The 20,804-nt window shown below is 37.1% G+C and overlaps 1 protein-coding gene across 1 annotated transcript in view; it reads left to right on the forward strand.

The window, feature by feature from the left end:
* Nucleotides 1–2,121: 2,121 nt before the first annotated feature.
* The window catches only part of HCRTR2 (hypocretin receptor 2), an 86,141-nt gene continuing 67,458 nt past the window's right edge, over nucleotides 2,122–20,804 (forward strand). Inside the window, exon 1 of the mRNA XM_045843904.1 lies at nucleotides 2,122–2,347. Within this exon, the coding sequence (XP_045699860.1) occupies nucleotides 2,122–2,347 (226 nt within the window). The remainder of the gene's footprint in view (nucleotides 2,348–20,804) is intronic.

The raw sequence follows: 20,804 nt of genomic DNA on the forward strand, positions 1-20,804 counted from the left end.
TGTTAAGGATGGTATAGAAAACAGAGTAGCCAAAGAACATATATGCACAAACCATGGTAATGAACTAAGGTGGGAGGGAAGTGCCAGAGGGAACAGGAGGTACTGTGTGGAGAGGGTGCAAAAGGAGGAAATTGAGACAACTGTAATAGCATAATCAATAAAGTATATTTAAAAAAACAAACTTGACTAGGAAAAATGGGTACATACAATAGTATTTATTATGAAAGATGACATCTGTAGAATAATAGATGCACCAAGCTGGGATAGAACTGGATGGCTTTGTGACTAGTCACTTGACCTTTGATAAATCATATAATTTCTTCAGGAACAGTTTTCTCATCTGTGAACAGGCCTAATAACAGCCCCCCCGCCGGAGGTTTTAAAGTGCACAAAATAATTTTGTAAACTCTAATGTACAAAACAAATGTGAAGAATTATGACTGAGGGTTGGGGTAGAAAGTGACTAAATGCTCAGTATGAATCCTCAATGTGTTGTGACTTTTGAAAAAATAATTAGGTACAAACATTGTTTGCATCTAAATAGTCGTTTTGTACTGGCAAGACCCACACCACGTTCTTGTATTTCCTCTTAGTTGCATGTTATGCAAGGTTATTGACAATTGTCTAAGGAAGATCAAGCAAATATAGGTTGTAGAGATAGTGCCATTTAAAAAAAATGGAAATAATTGGAGAAAAAGTGAATGCAAGGAGTATGGAAAGGGGAGGGAACTGTGGTGCTTATTTTGAATATGTGAAGAATTGTCTTGTGGAGGATTTATTCCATGTAGCACCAAGGTGCAATCTAGGAACTGGGGATTAAAGGCAAAAATGAAAAAAACAAAAAAACAAAACCCAAAAACAAATGTTGGTTTTAGACCTTGTTTCAATGTAAGGACCAGTTTTCTAAACTTTACAGCAGTCCTATAAGGGTGAAGATAATAAATTATGGTGGTTGCATCCAAATTAGGTAGGGACACATCAGCAATGTTATCAGAAGGCTTCTAATCTTTAGCTAAAGGTTAGCCTATGATTTCAAGGTCCTTCCCAGTCCAAATGCAATATTCCAAACACACTCATTGAGAATGAAAGGATCCTAAGCAAAACCCAGACAAATCCCAAAAGACTTAGAGACCAAATAAATTAATGAGAGAATGACAGGTGATATCAGTAATGAGTCAATGAGGAGAAAGACCAGTGGGGTGTGGTATTCACCAGAGAAGGAGCACTTCTGCTTATTTCACTCCATCCTGCAGAGAATCTGTTTCAGGCTGTTGGGTATGTCTCCTCTGCTTGACAACATTAACTAGGAGCACACTTATGACCCTTAGTGCCCTTTAAGGATTCGCTGCTGTATTTCATATGACATGCTGTTGTAAATACAAATTCCAACTAAATATATCTTATATAGGGTCTTATTCCCCAGCTCAGAGGATGGAGAGAGGAAGAGATGCCTTAAAGATGCAGCAACTGCTAAATTGGCAAAGCCAAACACAAATGTTAAAATACTTCTCTGAAATTACTTCTGCATAGTCCTGATGGAGGAACACAGTGGCTCCTCCCCATTACCTTTATATTTACATGAAGGAGACAAATGCATCAATAAACCCTGTGTTAATCATGTATTGACATGCGCGCTATGTCCACAGACCTACAGTATGTATGGTTTATACAAACTGCACGTGAGAAGTGGAGAAGAAAAAAGTAGAAACGAGGGAGATTGAACCCACAGAGAAACAGGTTAAAATAATTTTCATTACTTTTTTTTTCTCCTACTTCAGCTCTCCGTCAGCACGGGAGGAGGCTGTGGGCTGCAGACTCAGTGCTGGAATGAGGAGTAATTGAGCTTGAGCACAGACTGAGGTAGCGTCTCCTCCTCTCGGTGTCATTGCTGCAGCCTCTGAGTCCCAGGGTGCAAAACCGTTCGCAAAGACAGTGAATGCGCCGCAGAAGTTGCCCAGCATAGGACTCCGGAGGCATTGGCTCGATAACTTTTCACGTCATTTTCTGCTCTGGAGCCCCTTCTCGCCTCTCCACGCAGCCTTTCCCACCGCGACTCACCAGTGCTCATGGGGAAAGGGAAGAGCAGCTTGCAGCACTGAGCCGACTGGACTCTAGCCCGTGATGTCCGGCACAGATTTGGAGGACTCACCTCCTTGTTGCAACTTGTCATCTGCTTCGGAGCTGAATGAAACTCAAGAGCCCTCTTTGAACCCCACCGAGTACGATGAAGACGAGGAATTCCTGCAGTACCTGTGGAGGGACTACCTACACCCGAAAGATTATGAGTGGGTCCTGATCGCTGGGTACATCATCGTGTTTGTGGTGGCTCTCATTGGGAACGTCCTGGGTGAGTGTAGTCTGGAGAAGCCCTCCAGAGGGCTGTCACTTCCCCTTCGCCCCAGGCTGCAAAGGCTCGGAGACCCCTCCCTCGCGCTCGGACGCAAACAAAGAGGTCGCTGTTCTCGGGGTGGGGTTTTCTACTAAAAAAAAAAAGTTTTTGGTTTTTAGGAACCAGGACCAAGCCCTGGAATGGTGATTCCTTTTTTCTGCAGGGAGAAGCGGGGAACGGCGTTTCTTAGGCGACCACCTGGGTTACAAGTGCCAGCAGAGTGGCAGCGATGGGGATCTCCAGGTGGATTTTGAGTATGGGGAAATTAGTCATCCTTCTGTGTAACGTGGCTGGGTGTTTGGGGGTCTGGGGAGAAGTAAAGCTGGCAGAAAGCAAAGCTGTGCCTCTAAGGAGCAAGCTTGCTTCGGCTTTTGAAGTCACAAAGGATTTGCAGACGAAATAGAGTGCCCTTCGGCGCGGAGGTTTAGGCTCTGTCTAGAGGTGGTAATAAAAGGGTAGGGTGTAGAGACGGAGGAAAAGCAGGGGGTTCATTCATGCACTGTAGCTGATTTACACAGGAACCGTGCTGGGCTCAAGTAAGGAGAGGCATCTGAGAAAAGTGCCAAAAAGATGACAATCAATCACTCATTCATTCATCATTCATTCATTCATTCACTCGACCAACACGGCCCCACCCCCCACACCCCCACTACTGCCCCGGACGTTTGTTGCCACGCTTGGGAAATATTTGTAACTGATTTTTTCCCCCCAAAGATGAGACCAAGCTTAATGCTAGGCTCTCTCTATTTGTCTCTGTCTAGGTTTGAATGTAAACCTCCCCTCTCCCCACCTTTGCACAATTTCTGAGGTTTGGGGAGTAGGTGCAACGGTGATATGGTGGCTGAGGTGGTTGAGTTTATTAGGACAGCTGGGGAATACACTTAAAAAGCAGCTTTGCAAGGGACAGGAGGATTTAGCATGAATTGTGAGTGGAAGGAGCCACGTACCTGGATGAATGAAGAGTAGGAGGCGTTTCCTATGCAGAGGGCAGTGTGGAGGGAATCTCTGTTGAAAATAACAGGAGGAGATGGAACTGTAAAGGGGGGACGGACTAGGAGAAGATGCTTTTGATTTTCAATTATAAAAATGGAAGAAGAGGAGTAAGGTGAGAGGCTGAGAGGCTTTGAAGCCCAAAGCAGAGAATTTGTAGCTGCAGTGGAGGATAATAAGGAATTTATCAGGCTTTCATCACTCACCTCATTTTTACCTTCTCTCCCCAAGTATGTCAGTCTGGTCAGAAGGCACTGAAAGTCTCTCACTCATTCAACAAGTGGAGTAGTAGGTAGTATGTTGATGGACAGGTGTTCTGGGAAAGTTGGTAGAATAGTATGTGATAAGAAAAATAAGACTCCTCTGAGAACTTTAGTTTTGTTCTTCCTGTATTATTTTGGACTATTTTTGTTGGATTTTTGAAGATACACATAAGGAAATCTTTGGGGGATGTAAATAAGATGGAGAAAGGTGAAAATATACATGGTTAGGGCCCTTTGTTATAAGGATACATATATTAATATAATACCTTTCTTGTTTTCTTTCTTCTTGTCATCCTTAGTGTTACAACTTTTAAGACATGGCCACTAGTATAGCAATATTTCCCTGCATTATGCCAACACTTAATGATAAGTGAATATTCCAAATTGAATATCTGTTGAGTACCTAATGCGCGACAGACCCCTTCATATACACTCTTTCACTTAAGCCTCAAACTAACCCACATTTAACAGAAGAAGAAGCAAGGCTTAGAGAAATGAAAGGACTTATTAAGGAACATGATTCAGATTCGGTTCCATTTCATCTGACCTCAGATCCAGAATTCTTCATTGATATTCCACTCTATAGCTGAAACTATATAAGGAATAAATTCCTGACTCCTGATTGTCTGCAAGCCTATGAAACACACTTCCTGTTCTCTTCTGTACCTATGTTCACTGCTAATAAATTACCACAAGAGGTTAATGGTTCTGTCATTCTCTCCAACAAAGACTTGGTCATAGAGAATTGTTATTGCAGTGCAGCAAACTTTTGACATGTCTTGCAGGAATAGCTACAAATCATAACGATTTCCCTTCTCTGATTTTATTTCAGGCTTAATTTCTGTGATAAAAGTTGCCCCACTTTGCTGTTATTTCATTACAGCTTTGCACAGACCTGTGAGGCCTATTATATCCTAATTGAGTAGTTTAGGGGCGTCGGCTTGCTTGCCTGGGGAATGCTTTAATCTCAAGAAGGAAACACCTCTACAGTAAGAGGACTTGTTTCATTAGGTAAAGGAAGAGAGCACTGTCCATAGTGCCAAGTGCTGAAATAGCCAATTGCATTCAGCTTAAAAAGAAATATTTACTCAAAGCACTCTGCTCTCAAGATGCTGACAGCTATTTTCCTCAGCATTGAATGACACTGAGATTGTCTCTGGCTGAACTGAAACCTATTCTTTGCTGACATATTCCCTGAGAGTTGATGAAGTTAAGTTTGACATTTAAACAAATGAGCAGTGTCATTACTCACAGACAGCTTCCTGCTCTTTGATGTCACTCTTAAATTTGCAAAATGGATTACATTGAGAATTGATTTTTCCTCCCTCTGGCATATGTAATTCTATGCAGAGAGTAATAAGATGTCACCTTACTTTGTAAGATAAAAAGGCAACATTAGGTTTGAAGGTGAAATACCACAGTGTAGATAGCATATGTAATCTCTGACCCTTTGGGTCCATTCACTGTTTGCACTTGCATGTAACTGAATACTTGGAAAATCTCAATCTTACTGAATTTACAAATGTAACATACTGGTTAGAAGGCATGCCCCCCACTGCCCTTTTGTGAAGTCATATAACAGGATGACAAAGTCTTGATCATTCCCACGTTATTTTCTTTACTCAACAGTTCCTCTCTTTCATTATATGCCCTCTCCACTATCAGGTGCTTTTTTCTAGAGATAGAGAGCAGTTTCCTGAACAAAAAAGTGACAAAAGTCATTAAAAATAAGGCAAATACTCTGCTACACAGAATTTCACTAGTGTTGCATTCTAATAAAAAGTACATGTATGTGTAATTACAGAATTTAAGTCCTAGAAGACAAGGTGGGGCAGGGTTCTTTTTGAAAACAGTACTTTTCTCATAACTTTAAAATTATGCCCTGCAAAACCTATCCCCAAGTACATCTTGTACTAAATCCAAGTGGCTGCATTCAATTATTTAACCAGTATGCTTTGAGCAATATTATGTTTTTAAAATTAATGTGTTTTGGGGGAGAAAGCTCTTGGGGACACTCAAAGGAAAATATTTAATTTCCTGTTTGCTATTCTTTTGAGTTGAAACTGGATGGAGAGATAAGTTCTAGTCAGTTCAAACATTAAACTTTGGAGGAAGTGAGTAATTCTCTGCCTTTTTTACTTCTGCATTTAAAGATATCTTCATTTTTACCTGGAATGCTTTTATTTCTCCTGTTGTTGTTTCCATATGAAAAATGAGGAGAATATTCAACAAATGACATGAGTTCACCTATGCTTTTTGCTTCTTGTGTGACCATTAACAAGTTACTAACCTCTCCAAATCTGTTCTTTCCAACTTAAAATTAAGGCTGATAATATCTGCCTTATAGAAATCTGATGAGGCTATAATATATAGATATCCTGTATGTAGATATATAGAGAGGAATATATATGTGTATATGTGTGTGTGTGTGTGTGTATGTAGGTATGTATGCATGTATACATACTAAATATATGTGTATATTGTATATGTTTTCTCAACTCACAGTAAACACTAAATGCTGTTTTGTATGACTTCATTCTAACTGTTGAATATAAGCCACTTTCTATCTCTCTGTCTGTGGTTCTGTAGCTCTTTATGGCCTCTGTTCTAGCCTTTTTCTGAATTGAATGTTTTACTAAAAGATAGTAAAATTGATCTTGCCTTTTCTCAATTGAGTATTTTGCTAACTAAAATCAAGTTGGCCCATGTTACTCTCTTTTGTCACACCAGCTCTAACAGGTGCTTCATGCCTTTGTACTGAGTACTTAACATTGCTTTCCCACCTCTCTGTGAAAGTCATTCCTATCATGATATTTTTTTCCTCTGACACACACACAGTTTCAGTGTGCCTGCACTGCATCCCATTCACAGAGATTTGCATTGTTGGTGGGTTGGTCTACCACTGTTAATGTTTTAAGCAGCACCCACATACACACAAATGCACACTGGCAATAATATGTTGGCTTAGCTCAGTTAAAGCACACTGCCTATTAAGGATTTACCCAATAACAGTTAACCTAAGTTCAGTGGATGGGATAGGAAGAATGTCTGTAATAGGATTCCTTCTTACAGAGCTAATCTTATGCCCTGATTTTGGAAGTGGCAGTTACAGGTTCTCACTACTCCTCAGTCTAAGAAACACTTCTTTGATGGCTCTCCTAATCCCCAGTTCAGATCTGTCAGTATGTGCAAACCCACCCTTTCCTATGCAGGAAGCAGAAAGAGAATAAAGATAATATATTACTCATGTCTTCCAGGACTCTGTAGAAGTCAAGAATAGTGACTGTAAAAGGTAATATGAATATACTCAATAAACTTTAAATGTGTGTTTTTAGTTACAGAGTGCAAAACATGCTTAGCTGAATAAGAATTAAAGTGATGCCTCCACATTTTTAGTAAAATCACAACCACTTAGTTTTACTGGGTAAAATAAATTGTGCTTTCGAGTTGCACAAAAGCTCAGTGATAATTTTTTAAATGTCTGTCTTAAATATAATAGCAACAATTACCATGAACAGACACTAATTAGATAACATGTGCTACTGATCATTTGAATGTAATGGACTCTTTCTATAGTTGAAAAAACATGAGTAAAGTGTGATAATATAAATAATACCAATTTCCAAAAGAGGCCAAATCTGACATTCAAACACAAATGCCGTATTCCAGGTTTTTAATTTTATTAGGGCATACACATGTATTTTATAGATATATATGACTTAGTCATTGAAGAGTTTAGAATATATTTGCAAATCCTCAGATACTGCAGCTATATTAGCATTCCAAAGTCTCTGAATTCTCACTCAGCTCCTACCATTTCAGGAGTATCCATCACTGGTGTTATTTCACTAGTGAAAGACGATGTTTCCATCTTTCTTCTTTCAGCATTCTGACATATTCCCCACCATGAGTGATGTTGGCTTCATTAATTAATGGCTCACTGGTAGGGGTCAGTCAATGTCGTGTGGTGGGTGAAGTGGAGGATATTCATCTCGAGTTCCTTCCCCCACTGCAAAGGAAAGCAAAGAATATTTATTGAGTACTATGTGCCAGGCTGCACAATTAATGTAACTATTTCATTGATGCTTTATAACAAGCTTTTAAGGAGGAAATTAATAGCTTTGTTTTACAAACAAGAAAACTAAAATCCAAAGAGCTATTTTAACTGATTCCAAAGTTTAGTCATACAGCAAGTAGCAGCACTAGGTTTCAAATACAAATTTATCGGGTTCCATGGCCCTTTTGTGTTCCATTACTTTATCCTGTCTCTCTCTTTTGCTTCTAATTCTGATTGAGAAACACAGATGAACAGAAAGTGGAAATGATACTTAGGTGTGCCCTCTAGACAATTTGCAGAGTTGTTCTGGCATGTTGCCACACCAGTTCTCTGACAGACTATAGCTGTGAGCTCATCTGATAAACTGATCAAGGTCAGGCTCGTGTTACCTCAAAAGAGAAAATTTCAAGGTAAAGTAGGTGCTGCCAAAAATGCTTTTGCCTGGTCAAGGGGTGAGTCACTGGATACATGTTAGATAATTCTGGCCAAGGATTACGTTGTCATTGAAGGTGCTATGTTTAGACATGATTTAACACTGAGGGTCTAACACTCACTATCTCACATGATCTAAAGATCTTTTTTCCCTTTTTTTAAAATTACTTAATTAATTAATTTATTTTTAGTTGAATTTTTAGGGTGACACTGGTTAACAAAAATCATACAGGTTTTAGGTGCACAATTCTACAGCACATCTTCCGTATGCTGTATGCGTGTTTACTTACTGCCCTAAAGCTACCCCAAGTCTAGTGTCTGTTCAACACCATATACGCCCCCCACACCTTCCTCCACTTCCCACCATCCCCCTCCACCTGCAGTCACCACACTGTCATCTGTGTCCATGAGTTTTTTCTTTCTTTTCTCTGTTGCTCAATCCCTCCACACCTGCACCCAAATCCCCTGACAGGTCAGCCTGCTTTCTATCTTTTCAAGTTTTCAATCCTATACATGCATTTTATTTTTTCCTTCCTGTGACATAATTAATGTTAACTTTGTAAAAATGATAAGTTTCTTTTGATTTGACTGAATAGGTCCATCTTTATATCACACAATACATTCCTAGAGCATAAGGGTGTTACCTTTAGACACTGACAATAGACCACTTTGAGATGCTACTAGATAAAATGTACAATGTATATGACCAGTATTTTAATAGACGGTTTGTGGGACTGAATTTGTTCATTTCACCTTTGTTCTGAAAGAGAGATGATCTCTTAACAAAGTAAATGTATTTTATATGTATATTTAAAATAGGTTATGTTTTCTCACAAACAAAAAAACAAACTTCAGAATAAATATGCACTTTATTCTTTAAAAATATTTTGGGATTGTTAACATTGAGTCATTTCCAGTAACCTGCTTTTAATATCAAATACGAATGAACAATATTCAATATTTACATGGCATTTCACTCTTCAGAAGATATTGTTACATATATTGTCTAATTTATTCTTCACTACAATATTAACAGGTAGGTCTTAATTAGTGAAGAAATAATTCAAGTACTTGAATCACCTTAAAAAAGTTTGAGTAGATGCAAATATGAAGGAGTCGTGTGTCAGCCTGGGAGGAGTTTGTTAGTTTCCTATATAGAAGAGGCCAGGATAGTGATGCTAACCATGCTTGTCTGGCCTTCAGCTGCAATGTCTTTGATATCTGGTTTTTTAATTTATTTTTTAACCTCTAATTTGGGACATTTTATCTCATGACATTTCAATGTCTTTTTTTTAAAGATTTTATTTATTTATTTTTAGAGAGGGAAGGGAGGGAGGGAGGGAGAGAGAGAGAGAGAGAGAGAGAGAGAGAGAGAGAGAGAGAGACATCAATGTGCGGTTGCTGGGGGTTATGGTCTGCAACCCAGGAATGTACCCTGGCTGGGAATTGAACCTGGGACACTTTGGTTCCCAGCCCACGCTCAATCCACTGAGCTACACCAGCCAGGGCTGATATCTGGTTTTTTTAACAGTATGTGTTCAAATGTACACTAACCAAACTCACAAACCTGGCAAAAAAAAAGAAGAGTTCTAATGTTTTAATTTAAAATAGGAAGTTACTCTCACAAGCTCTAGAATGCTCAAAGTCCTTTCAATCATCACAGCCTCTTTCTGTAGGCATTGCTGTATGAGAGCTTTATTGGTCTGAATAGCTAGACTATGCCATACTGTCAAATAAACCCTGAATTCTCACTGGCTTTGTATCACAAAAGTTTATTTCTTGCTTATGTAATAGCTAAAGTGGGTTGGGGAGTCTGTTTTACCCACTAACTCATTGTCCAGGTGTCCTCCATGTTTTGTGCACCACCTTAACATGTGGCCTCTGTGGTGACCAGCCTCCAGGATGGCCCCACCTCCAGGTCTTCATGCCCATGTGTAGTCCCCTTGTCACACTGTGCCAGGATTGGGCCATGACCAAAAACAGCACAGGGGGCAGTCTGTCACTTTCAAGATTACATTATAAAAGGTTACAGCTTCTGCTTTGAGTCCCCACTCTTTCTCTTGCTCTTGGATTTCTTGCTTTGAAGAAAGTAAGATGTTTCATTGTTAGCAATGCATATAGTAAGACATTGAAAAACCCATCCAACAGCCATAGAGGAAATATGGCCTTTCGACAACCACATGTATGAATGTGAAAGCAAATCTTCCAGCCAGGTTGATTCTTGAGATGCCTGCAACAGCACCCTGAACTGAAACTTAATAACAGGCAGAACAGTCTAGGTGAATTTCTTCCTGATTCCTAACCCTTTAGAAGCTATGAGATAATATGTTTGTTGTTTTAAGATTTTTTTTTAATTTGGGGGTAAGTTGTTATATAGTCTCCTAAGCTTTCATGGTAGCAGAAATGTGAACTAGAAAAAGTATACTGGCTTTTAACTACCTATGCCCAAAAGCTACACATGTCAACTGTACCCCTAATCATTTGGCCCAAACCAAACACATTTTATCACCCTACCTGCAAATGGGACTGAAAAATGTAAAGGAATCCTGTCTTTGTCATGGAAACCATGCAATAGTTAAAAGTATTTTTAACTTGTATAGACTCAGAATAAGGAAATTTAGCAATCATATTCTTAATGGCATAAGGCTAAGATAGCTGATAGCTATAACCACTTCACACTTTAGATCTCTGCCAGTAAAAATAACTTATAATATTGGGAAACTTTTCTAAGTTGATTATCATCTAAGAATCTAGAGGAAAAGATAATAGAAACCATGAAACCTACACTCTAGGTGGAGAGACAAACATATTAATAGATTATTTCAATATAATGTGGCAAGCGCTCTGGCAGGATGTAGGATGTAGTGAAAGTATATAGAAAGAGTACTTCATTCCACTTGGGGGATTAGAGGAAGATTCAGGAGGAGATGACACATACACTGAATTTTAACGCTTCAGTTAAAGTTATACAGGTGAGGAAAAGCGGGTAAGGATGTCCTAAGCAGAGGAAACAACATGAGTGAAATCAAAGATGCGTGAAATAGCATGGGCTATGAAGAGAATGTTAAGCAATTGGGTAACTCAAGTGTAACTGAGGATGAGGGGAGTCTAGAGATGAGGCTAGAGCATTAGTAAGGGTTGGGTTAGGGAAGGCCTGTGTACCTTACTGAAGGTCCTGGCTGGCTTTGATGCTGTAGTTTAAAGAGAGTCTTAAGAGGTTTAAAGGAGAGTGCTGCCATTGGTGTGCATTTTTCATGCAAGCATCCTGGGGTTAATGTAAAGAAAGTCCAAAAGGAGGAAGACTTGTGAGGGTTTTACACTGATGTTGGGGCTCATTAAATCAAGCTGGCTTCAATAAAAAATATTGATAATAAAAGACAATAAAAACTATCTAAATAATTACTTCTATGGAGGTCTCTATATGCTGTATAAGAAAGAAAAGGAGAAAAGAAGAAAGTGAGAAAATGAAAAGTAAAGGAAGGAAAAAGACTAAAATTAGAAAAAATGTTGGTATTTTTTGCTTTACAGAATATTTAAATTTGAGAAGAAATTTCTGTTTAAATTATTTTTATATTTTTCCTGAAGGATGCATATAAGAATTGTACATGTCATGGCTTTATTAATATTTTCCAATATTCTATATAGTTTTCACTAAAATCATTTTTATAATAAATTTTTTGGGAGGTTTCAAAAAGTTACAATATTCCTAGTCACCCATTATTTTGGTCTTTAGATCATTTTTTAGGCTCAAACTAATATCAAGAAGATGGAAAATTTGAGTTCTAATGAATTTTTTTAATACTGTCTTTTAAAAAAATTTTTATTACTTTTAGAGAGAAGGGAAGGAAGGGAGAAAGAAGGTGAGAGAAATGTCAATGTGTGAGAGAAACTTCAATCAGTTGGTTGCCTCTCCCAGGCCCCAGCTGGTATGTGCCTTGCCTGGGATTCTAATCTACAAACTTTTGGTATTCGGGACAATGCCCAATCCTCTGAGCCACAGCAGTCAGGGTGAACATTTTTATATTTTCAAATGAAATCCCTATTTTTTTTACTGCAACGTACTTAGAATTGTCTAAAGATGCTCATTTAAAATTTATTCTAAATGGCATTTTTATCATTAAAATAATCAATGAGCCCCCATTGACCCCAGGTGAGTCATGAGGGAATTACAGGAAACATTTCTCTACAAGTTGACTTGACATTTCAAAATTTTTAAAACTGTGGTTGGCTTAAAAAACTTTTAAACAGTGGAGTAGCAAGATGTTGTATCATAAAGTTCTACACCAGAAATTTACACATTATTAACAAATGTTACACCCAGTACATTTATTTTTTAAAATTAAAATAAAAGTATATAGAAAGTTTTAAAATAGAAAATAAATAAATAAATAAATAAATACTTTAAAAAAGCTTTATTCACTACTCTTAGTTGACAATAGGAATACAGTGGAGACTAAAAATTATAATATCCTTTTCTAGGTTTTCAGTGAGTTTTTTTTTCCTACTGAGACACTCTAAAATGAATTTATAAAGGACATGGTTTGTAACCATGTGAGGCCTTCATTTTATCACTACATTTCTAGAAATGGGGTCAAAAATGCACTGTCTATATTAATTCATTTCATCAATTCAGAATGAATTTGATGAGTCATCCACTTCGGTAGAGAACTATATTGCCTATGAATTCTATTCTGAAGTCAATTTGTCTTTCTTAAAATGTGCAAATTGTGCAAATATTTCTGGATAGATGTACAAAGATATGCTTAAGTGCTTATGAAACCATTTGTCATTGGGTAAAACTGAGTCAACTTTTCATTATGATAAAATAGCTTAAAAGTTAATCTTTCCAATTAGAATACTTAATATAAAAATTCCTTAATTTTAGAAAGCTTTAAAATACACATTAACAAATCTCACTAACTGGTATAAGAAAGGACTTCATAACTACTGGGACATTTACACGCTTGGGCTTAATTTACACCTCAGACACAGGAAGCCTAGAAAGACCTTGTTCTTTGAAGTCATCAGAGATGGTGGTGGTGACTCATAGATTCCTGAAAGTCCGTAACCCAAGTTTATAGATTTATATGTTTTGTTTTTCCCAGGCATAATGAACTTTGCAACTAATCACTGAAAAAAGCCAAACAATGTCAGTGGAAATTGACGAGTAAGATTTTAAGAACTAAAAAACTCATAACTAAAAACCTGTGTGTGTGCGCACAGACACATTTGGGGGACTGCCCTGGCTGGGGACTGAACCCAGGCATGTGCCTTGACTGGGGATCAAATGGCAACCCTTAGCTTTGCAGGACAACGCAACTAACTGAGCCACATTAGTCAGGGCCACCGGAGTTTTTTCATGCAAGAGTAAGAAGCTACCTTCTTTGAACTTTAAACATGCCAAAACTGGTATAAGGCCTTGACTTTCCCAGAGTTAAGAGCTATTTTCAACTACCCTCTGAGTAAAAGAACTAGCTTTTTGGAAGCAAAAGAAAAGATAAAAAAAAGATAAATATACCAAAGATGCATAAGTCCTTGAATTAACATTCTTATAAGAAGGAGTACCTCTTGTTCTCATTGATTGTTGTGGCATAAGTTCATTCTCTTGAACAGACTCAATATATTTCTGCTTTAGAGCCTTCACTGTTTCTAACCTCTCTGACCCTCTCATGGGTGACTCCTTCTCAGGTCCCCTGTCACATCTTTTGACAAGGTCTCTATGAAGGCCCAGTCTGAATTATCAGCCCCTTCATGTACCATGATACCACTTCATTTTATTTTGTCATAGAACTTATTACTTTTGAAAATATACTCTTGGTTTATTTGTTCATTTTTCTGTGTCTCCCTTAAGTATCATGTAAGCTCCATGAGGAGAGATCCTTTATTTTTCTCTTTTGTGGATGTGTCCTCACTGTCTAGAACAGTGCTAGGCATGCAGCAATTTTTAGCTACCAAATAAAGTATCAGATTTCCACCAAGAGAAATGCTTTAATTATGAGTACATTAAAATAGGCAATAGAGGCTTTACATTTTTTCAATATACAATTTTAAAATAAAACCTCGGTAATCTGAATTATGTTTGTGATAATTTTGGTCAATATCTTAAGGAACACACTCTTTAAAATGAATATTATATAGTTACTAAAGAAATGTTTTGGGGACCATTTGCAAATCTCTCTCCAGCACTGAAATTCCCTTAACATTACCAATAAACTATCTGGCTCTTGTCAAGTGGGATTTAAGACTGTGCTACAGCAGGTTTTTTGTTTTGTTTTTTTCTCCTCAAGGAAGTTATACCAAGATCCTTCCAAATAACATGACATGTTCTACAATAACTGCAGGGAACACATAATGTACACAATTCTTACTTAAGCCCTCTTTGCTCTTTGATTTGAAGTAATTCTTGGTGGTTTTCTTTTATGTTTTCATAAAAGTCTAAGGAAACATTTGACCATTTATGTCCCATATGCAGGAAGAGAGCTGAGGCTGAATGTTACCAGGACCCCACACTTTCTGCAATAAAAAGAGCCAAACATACCTTCATGCGAGCCCCAGATGTTTCAAGGATGCCCACAGAGACTCAGCCTTAAGAATCCTTTTTCATTCTGCCCATTGCCAGTGACATGACAATTCTAGTCACAAGTACATTAGACAGTGCAGACAATTGAAAAAAATCTATTTTCAGATGGAGCACAAGAGCAGTGTTGGTAATAACTGAATAGTTCAGATACTTCATTTAATGGGGAATAAGAGGGAAGAAACCCTTTTGACTAACTCTGGACCTCATTTTCCTGAAATATCCATTAAAGTTATAAATTTTTAAAAATGAAAGTGCTGTCTTGCTCAGAGAAGGGAGGCATTGCTAGGAGACCCTTGACTAATTAAACCAATTTAACCAAAATTTCTTATTGCTGTGAATGAAGTAAATTATAATAGAATTTACATGTTATTTTTTGGAGTTGTTATATGGCCATAATTACATAACTCTTTAACATTTTAGTTAATCCTACAACAACCTGTGTAATTGGGCTATTATTCACTCTTCTTTCAGGTAGTGAGTGACATTTAATATTAGAGAGCTGCTTTTGTGTCACTTGTTTGAATAGCTGTCCATGTTATCACTTTGTTTCCCCATTTCTGAGTACTAAATAAAAACAATGCTCTGTTCTCCCTTTCCATTCCCCATGGGACAATGCAACTATGAAAGTGTGTGTAGCAAGTTGAGAAACAGAATGTGTGTAGTTTAAGAAAAATGCACAAATTTTTATGTGCATTTTTTGGTAAACTCAACTGAAAGAGTCTGAAGATTCAGTGACTAATCACCAGGGCTGCATTGGTCTGTAACTCAGTGCAGGAACCTGGATGCAGAGAAGGGAAGAGGAGCATCAGCAAAAGTCAAGCCTAACACAGATTTTCTCTGCTGATACACAGGTGTTCTTGAGACTTCTCTGAGTGCTCAGTCACAATGGCAGTATCTACCAACTGTTGGTGTGATTTGATGTCATGCAAATATACCTTTATCATCCAAATGCAGGTAAAAGCAACTCAGTGCAATTGTAGCAGCAAAAGGTGCACAAAATATAAAGCAACCTGAACCACCACACAGGTTTTCCAGGGCTTACCTAATTTGGAGCTATTTCCTTTTCTTATTTCATTCAGCAAATATTTATTGAATGCCTTCAATGTGAAATCTGTTCTATTACATTCTGTGGAGGAAACGGAGAAGTGAATGAGGCCTGGATCTTACCTACAAGGAATTTCTAATCTTGCAGGAGAGACTGACATGTAAACCGTAGACCATACTGTGAGGGTTACTGAAGAAGCATACGCTAAGTGTTAGAGCATGGAAACGTAAGAGTTAGATTTGAGTTGGGGTAGGAAGTAGCATTTGAGGTATTGTTGGTATATGAATACAATTTGAAAAGTTCCAAAGGGTGAAAAGAAATTGTACCTAAGTTGATGCAGTAACCAGAGTAAATTTATGCTTGCTTACAGATAGATAAATAACTAAGCTGAAAATGTCATTCAGGGAATTCCTGAATGTAAAACATAGATTTTCATGAACTTTTCTGAGTAATTTCAAGTAGCAGAAACTTCACATAATCTCCTCTGATGTTTTGTATTCCTTTTATGGCCTTATTTTGTGGGTATCGCCACACAGATACCTGTGATGTTATATTGTGGTAGATTCAATGTAAAAAGTCTTAAATCCCTAGAGTTGTCTGAAAATAAGCTCTGCTATATCAGAGCTCCCAAACGAAGATTAATATAGGGCAATGGTAAGAAGTGGAAGTTATTTGAGACCAGACACTGGGAAGCTACTTAGGAAACTGTTGAGACTTTTCAGGCAATTGATTACAAAGGTGAAACCAAGGCAGCGAAATTGAATATGGAAAAAAATTAAACAAATATACAAGACACTTTGGAGATAGATATTGACAACCCATCAAATGTAGGGAATTGAGAAAAACATAAAATAATCTTATGATTAATAGACATTTTTGCCCAAAGAAAGAGTATTGATTGTCTTATTTGTCATTTTCTTAATATAGGCAAGCACTGTAGAAAGAAAATCAAGTGTTGTGAGTAAAGGGGTCAACACGAATTTAGCCAAGGCAGGAAGAGTTATAATAAGAGTGCACTTGTAGAGCTGTTCAGTAGGAAATAAGGTTTGCCTCCCCATATGCCACTTAGTTTGCTACTCACAGATTTTTTTCCTTGTGGCTGTGCAAGCAATCTACACAGGTTATGTGAGGGTTATTTAGACAATGTGTTCTGGAATAATTAGAATCATACAAGGAAATAGAAATTTGTTACTAGGTGAATCAAGTTGCAAGACCTTTTTTTACAAACTAAAATTCATTAGTTAAAAAAAAATAGCTATACTGTGCCCATACCAGCTACAGAAAACAGGCAAGGCTCCTTTGCTTAAGAAACATATTCTAGTGGTGATATTTAAGACACATTTTGATAGTAGGACCAACGGGATTTGCAGATGGATTGCATACCAGTGTGGGAAGAATAGATAAGTCAACATTTTCATCACAAGTAAGTGGATATTGGTGCCATTTATTGAGATATGTGGTGCTGGGGGAGGAGTCAGTTTCCTATAGGGAAGGAGAGAGAATCAAAAGTACTATACATTTTAAGACAGTTAAGGGAGATGTACAGTGAACATTTGAATATAAAGTCAGGAGTGTTAAGTTAAGCTAAATGAAGTAAACCTGTGATTTATAACAGTCATCTTTTATGTTCATACCTTTTTACATATTCCTGTTATGGCCTCTGATATGAAAGACTATAAAAGGGACTACATAGTGAATACAAAATTCTTTCTTACATATATTTTATTTTTGGCTTTCTTCTGTATGAAATCATCTCAGTTTCCTTAAACTGGGGAAAGAATCATCTTGAGCCACACATCAAGAAACAAAAACAAAAAATTAGGGTACATGGTAAAAAATGTTTGTGTTCATTCCTGACTTACTGAGTTAGATTTTAGGAGCTGGTAACTCTAGAATTGACATTTAAGATAGTGTCCCAGTACACTGAGTATGAGAATCCCTGTCATAGAAAAAGGGTAAAAGGGAGCTTCCTATTATATGGGACTCCTGCTTTTGGAGACCAACTTGAAAGCCAGGTGACGTTACAGTATGACACAAATTCAAGTGTGCCTGTAAGAGCTACCAGAGGAGAGAAGATTAAAGACCTACTTTAAAAAAATGATTAGGCAGAAAAACAAGAAGTGCAGCAGAAATACTAATAGGAGATATTAAAGGAAAAAAGGGCAGGTTAAACCAATAAGAATCCCAAGACTTCAGTGATAACTTTGAAATAATAGTTACATAACACTTCGAACAGAGTTATCAGTGGGCACATTGGCTCAATTTATTATCATAGCAGTCAGTACACACGTTTTTGTTATCCAACTTTGCCAAAACAAGGACATTTCAGAAGTCTGACATGACAGGCAGAATTTACTGCATGTGGAATTCACTGCCTACAGAATTAGTAATGCAAAGATTTAGAAAAATTCTAGAGAAAAATTAGAAAAAAATAGTAGTACAAAGATATACTTCTAACTTGCATGTTTTTATTTACAATTTTCTATATGAAGTCAATGTTTCAGGATTGATGTGAAATTTAATTCTTTTTACCATGTCCCTTGAATCATTAAACAAAATCTACACATATACTTCTATGCATAATAAATGTAGTTAATCATTTATGTCAGAAGAAATCTGAGTGTTGCTATGAATAGGTGTTAGCCACACAAAAGTATGTGAAAGACTGGCTTTGATTTAGTTCTAGTGGATCTAATTTATTAAGTTATAAATGTGAGGAGCTATTAGTCACAGAGTAGATCTAGGATTATGTAAAATTATAGTAACATCAAAAGCTTGTTATCGATAATATTGATAATATTGGATGGGTATAGATTAAAACAAAGAATAAAAGCTTTCCTCCAAGGGTTTGTCCACATTGAGGTTTTAGAAATTCAGTTTCTCACTGCAATAGCCTTATCTCTGTGTGTAAAGAAAAAGGAAACATAAGACTCTAGCAAGCTCTATCTAAATCCATTGCAGAAAGATGCTTACCTACCTTTTTCTTCAATATATTAAAGTTTGCAAATATTCTACTTCAAAAGAATAGGTGTTATAAAAATATTGTGAAATATTTATAAAACTTGAGATATATTTGGTGATAATAGGTTAGAAAAGAGGCATTTTTATTATGGACTATAATGATACAGACTTAGAATATGTAGTCTAAATTGTTTCCTATACTTTGCATATATTGCATATATACCTGAAATCCTGGGTATACTCACCAGTATTTTAAGGGGTCAGTGGCATTAGTTATAGATAATTTGATTCTCCTTTACATTCAATTCAAGGAACTCACATTTAAAGTTTCTGTTTTCATTAAAAAAAATATTTAGGATGTGCCTTGGCTTTTATTAAGAAAGCCATTATCTTCAGCTTTCCTGCAACTGGATCCCAGGTTATTACTTTTTATCTCCTTAGAGTATTGATTAAGATAAATGTTGATTACTAAAACATGTTCAATTAATTCTTTACTAAATCTAATTGTCTTCCTCCTTTTTGGGGACTCTGTGTTATAAGTTAATCTATATGCTCTGAATATAACCCAGGAACAGGATATGTGTTCTAGTTTTATGAGCATTTTTCTATTCAACATTCTAATTAAACACTTAAAGTTCTATTTTTAGCATTGTGTGAGTATAAGAAAACATGGTCTGTGCTCAGGCTTAAAAAGTAAAGAAAATTTACTGAGGGTTTCTGGAGAACAATACAAGGCCTTAGGGACGGATTCCGTTGGAAGGCCATGGGCTGCCATTTTCTTGAGAGGAAATGTCGGCCTCTGCGGCCCGAATCCTGATGTTCTCCAGGGATCTGGTGTGGCTGGCTGCTATTGTTGAATGGGTGTAAGTGAAAACTGAACAATGAGAGAACATTCATTCATTCACTCATTCACTTGCTCACTTATTAATGAAACAATCATTGAACATCTATTTATTGCCATGCATTCTCCATCACACCAGCAAGAACAAAGATAAAAAAAAGACAGCATTTTTTTTCAAGGGGTTAATAGTCTCCTGGAAAGGCTAGAAATACAATATATTACAGAAAAACACAGTGTAGTATTTACTATTAAATAGATACAAATAGTGCACTGAAATATAAGATTGTACATATAATATTAGCTTAATGAATGAGAAGGAAACATTAACACTGTAGTTCTCCCTGGGTATCAAGAAGTGAAGGGCAGGAGGGACAAAAGATGAAGTAAAAAATGTTATTGAGGCAGGGCATAAGCAAGCTAAACTTTGCTACCTCCAGCTTTTAGTATCCTCAGAATGATGGCAGGACAAGTCTGTGTCTTAGAGAATGTTTTGTCCCTTTCACTCCAAGAGGCAAGCCATGGGGTTTAGTCACCTCTCTGGCAAACCACAGTTTATGGAGGAATTTTCACTGTCCCCATCCCAGCCTCCTGTTGCCCTGTGAGAGTTAATCAAAGTAGCATTAGCTCTAAATTTCTCATCAAACATAATAGTTTGGTTGCTTTATTATTACTGTCCTTTAAGTTTATTTTTTAGAAATAAGTTGTTTAGTGTTAGCATCATTAATTTCATCAGCGTAGGACAGAGTTAATTCCATTGATGAATGCAAATAGCGTGTGCTTTCTGGCTTGGGCATGGCTTGTCCTCTTCTGTTGCCACCTGAAGTCTGGTTCTCAACTGGTTACCTCCTTGGCAATGGAGCATAAATTGGTAACACTTGGCAACATTTTATTTTTTCCATAACAGGTTTGAAAATAGTGGCCTGAGAATGATTTTGTTCATTTGTCTAGATTCCCTTTATTTTTCATGGTCACAGCTAGATGAGCTACAAGAACAGTATCTCCTACATTTCTGTTGTTAACTTATGATTAGGATCACGGGCAGTAGAACATTACCAATCTTAGAATGGGGGTTTCTGTTGCTAGCTTAAAGGCTGAGGTTTCTCTTATTTTCAGTAGCTTTGGGATGAATATATTATTGGAAATATTGGTCATTTGCAAGTTTTTTTAATTTAAAATTCTACTAGAAAAATATATAGGGATAGGCAAAAGTAGGTTTATAGTTGTGAGTATGCAAAACACAATTGAT

This window comes from Phyllostomus hastatus, unplaced genomic scaffold (assembly GCF_019186645.2).
Source record: "Phyllostomus hastatus isolate PE091 unplaced genomic scaffold, TTU_PhHast_1.1 phas_contig_40, whole genome shotgun sequence".
NCBI lineage: Eukaryota > Metazoa > Chordata > Mammalia > Chiroptera > Phyllostomidae > Phyllostomus > Phyllostomus hastatus.